This window comes from Sinocyclocheilus grahami, unplaced genomic scaffold, assembly GCF_001515645.1.
Source record: "Sinocyclocheilus grahami isolate Dianchi unplaced genomic scaffold, SAMN03320097.WGS_v1.1 scaffold1648.1, whole genome shotgun sequence".
NCBI lineage: Eukaryota > Metazoa > Chordata > Actinopteri > Cypriniformes > Cyprinidae > Sinocyclocheilus > Sinocyclocheilus grahami.
Genome location: NW_015506827.1, coordinates 124,485 through 126,524, shown reverse-complemented (window position 1 = coordinate 126,524; position 2,040 = coordinate 124,485). Strand labels below are relative to the sequence as shown.

At 38.9% G+C, this 2,040-nt stretch overlaps 1 protein-coding gene across 1 annotated transcript in view; it reads left to right on the top strand.

The window, feature by feature from the left end:
* Positions 1-678: 678 nt before the first annotated feature.
* LOC107571757 (collagen alpha-1(I) chain-like) overlaps positions 679-2,040 on the top strand; it is a 43,291-nt gene continuing 41,929 nt past the window's right edge. The window contains exon 1 of the mRNA XM_016258119.1: positions 679-789. Coding sequence (XP_016113605.1) covers positions 679-789 — 111 coding nt within the window. The remainder of the gene's footprint in view (positions 790-2,040) is intronic.

Genomic DNA, 2,040 nt, shown 5'->3' with positions numbered 1-2,040 from the left:
GGTTATTCCATATACGTAGTAAGGTTTCACAAAATAAAACGGAGCAAATAAAGTGTAATGATATTAATAAACACAGTATTCTTCCACCAAACAATGTAGCTCCTCAGAAACAGTTGTGGTTGCTACAAAGTGGTTGCCGAGCAACACAGACAGACGTAAACAAAGGTGTGTGTTACTTTGTAGCGTCATTTACAACAGCTTCGACCGCGGCTCAGCCAATCAGAGCCAAGCACCTGAACTCTCCGCTTTATAATTCACATTTAATAATACTATTAAAATATATTACAATCCCAAAATAAACAGATAAAAAAAATGAAAATCTTAATCTCAATTTTAAAATTCATAAAAGAAGAAGACATGCATTAATGTATTTTGAATAAACTGATACAGTAAATCCAGACACACACAAAAAAGAGTGTTATATTACTGAACCTACTAAAATATTATTATTTTTTTCTTGTGGAGTGTTTATTGCAAATAATTTTAGATGTACTGCTATATCTGATATAATTTCCTCTCATAAGGTCTAGAGGAGATTTCAGGATCAGCTCTCCTGGATGAAGTGATGCTATTCTCCAGAGTGGGCGGGGCTCAGCAGCTGTGCATGTGTTTTGATTGGCCGGTTCTCCGGACAGATGGATCTCTCTGATGTGCAGAAGTGAACAGCAGAGATCCGTCATGAACACAGACAGCGACTGGGAACGGAGACAGAGAGGAATGGAGAGGCGCTGGCTCGCATCAACACAGAAACAGGACTTGGCCGTGTTCAGGGAATTTCTCTCTTGTAAGGTATTACTTACAAAGTCACACAAAACAGCTGCCAAATCAAATCATCCCTTAACAGTCTTCAGCTCCTGTCACAGACACCTGTTCCAGCTCATCCAGGTGAAGGAATATACTGCACACAATTAAAGGCTTTCCCATTATTTGGGACATAAAAAATTCAAGTAACACATTGAATTAAACGTGAAATTTTAAAGTAGAAAAACGGAACTTGATATTTTCTTGTTAAAGTAATTGCTAGTAAACTTTACCAAAAATACAAAAAAATTACAAGTAGCACATTTGATTAAATGTGAAATTTCAAAGTAGAAAATCTTGTCTTGTAGAGTCTTTTTGGCTCAAAAATTGCTAGTAAATTTCACAAATAATTGCAAAGAATCGGCAAGTAACACCTTGAATTAAAGGGTTAGTTCACCCAAAAATGAAAATTAGGCTGTGTTTTACTCACCCCCAAGGCATCCTAGGTGACGAATCCAAGATGAATCCAGTCGGAGTTATATTAAATATAGTCTTTGTTCTTTCAAACTGTTTAATGGCACTCAGCGGGTGTTGCATGCATCAGTCCAAAAGAAGTTAAGTTAAATAAAAAGCACCCATTCATTTAAAAAAAGTGTCCGGGGGGTGAACAATGGCCTTCTGTAGCGAATCGATGCGTTTTTGTACGAAAAATATCCATATTCAAAACGTAATAATCACTTTAATCTAGCTTGCGCTCACAGTTGTACACAGAAGCAGCTCCGGGTGGATGACGTATGAGGTCAGCGCTGCGCATGCGCCGGTGAGTCTCGTGAAAACCAACGTTTGTTACCAGGAGCAAAGGAAGCAAAGTTTCCTTACTTTAGCAAAGGAAACCCAGTCTCCTCTTGGCTTATATCCAAATCCTCCAACATTCTTCTTTACAAATCCTCGTTTTGTGCTTTTAATAAGTGACCATAGTTTTGTTTTGATCTCTCCACTGTGCTTCCACGTTCGTCACTTCTGAGCGGAGCATGCGCAGCGCTGAACTCATACGTCATCCGCCCAGAGCTGCTTCCGTGTACAACAGTGAGCGCAAGCTACAATAAAGTGATTATTACGTTTTGAATATGGATATTTTTCTTACAAAAATGCATCGATTCGCTAGAAGGCCTTTGTTCACCCCCCGGAGCCATGTGAGACACTTTTTTTTTATGGATGGGCGCTTTTTAATTAAGTGCTTTTGGACTGATGCATGCAACACCCGCTGAGTGCCATTAAACAGCTTGAAAGATCAAAGAC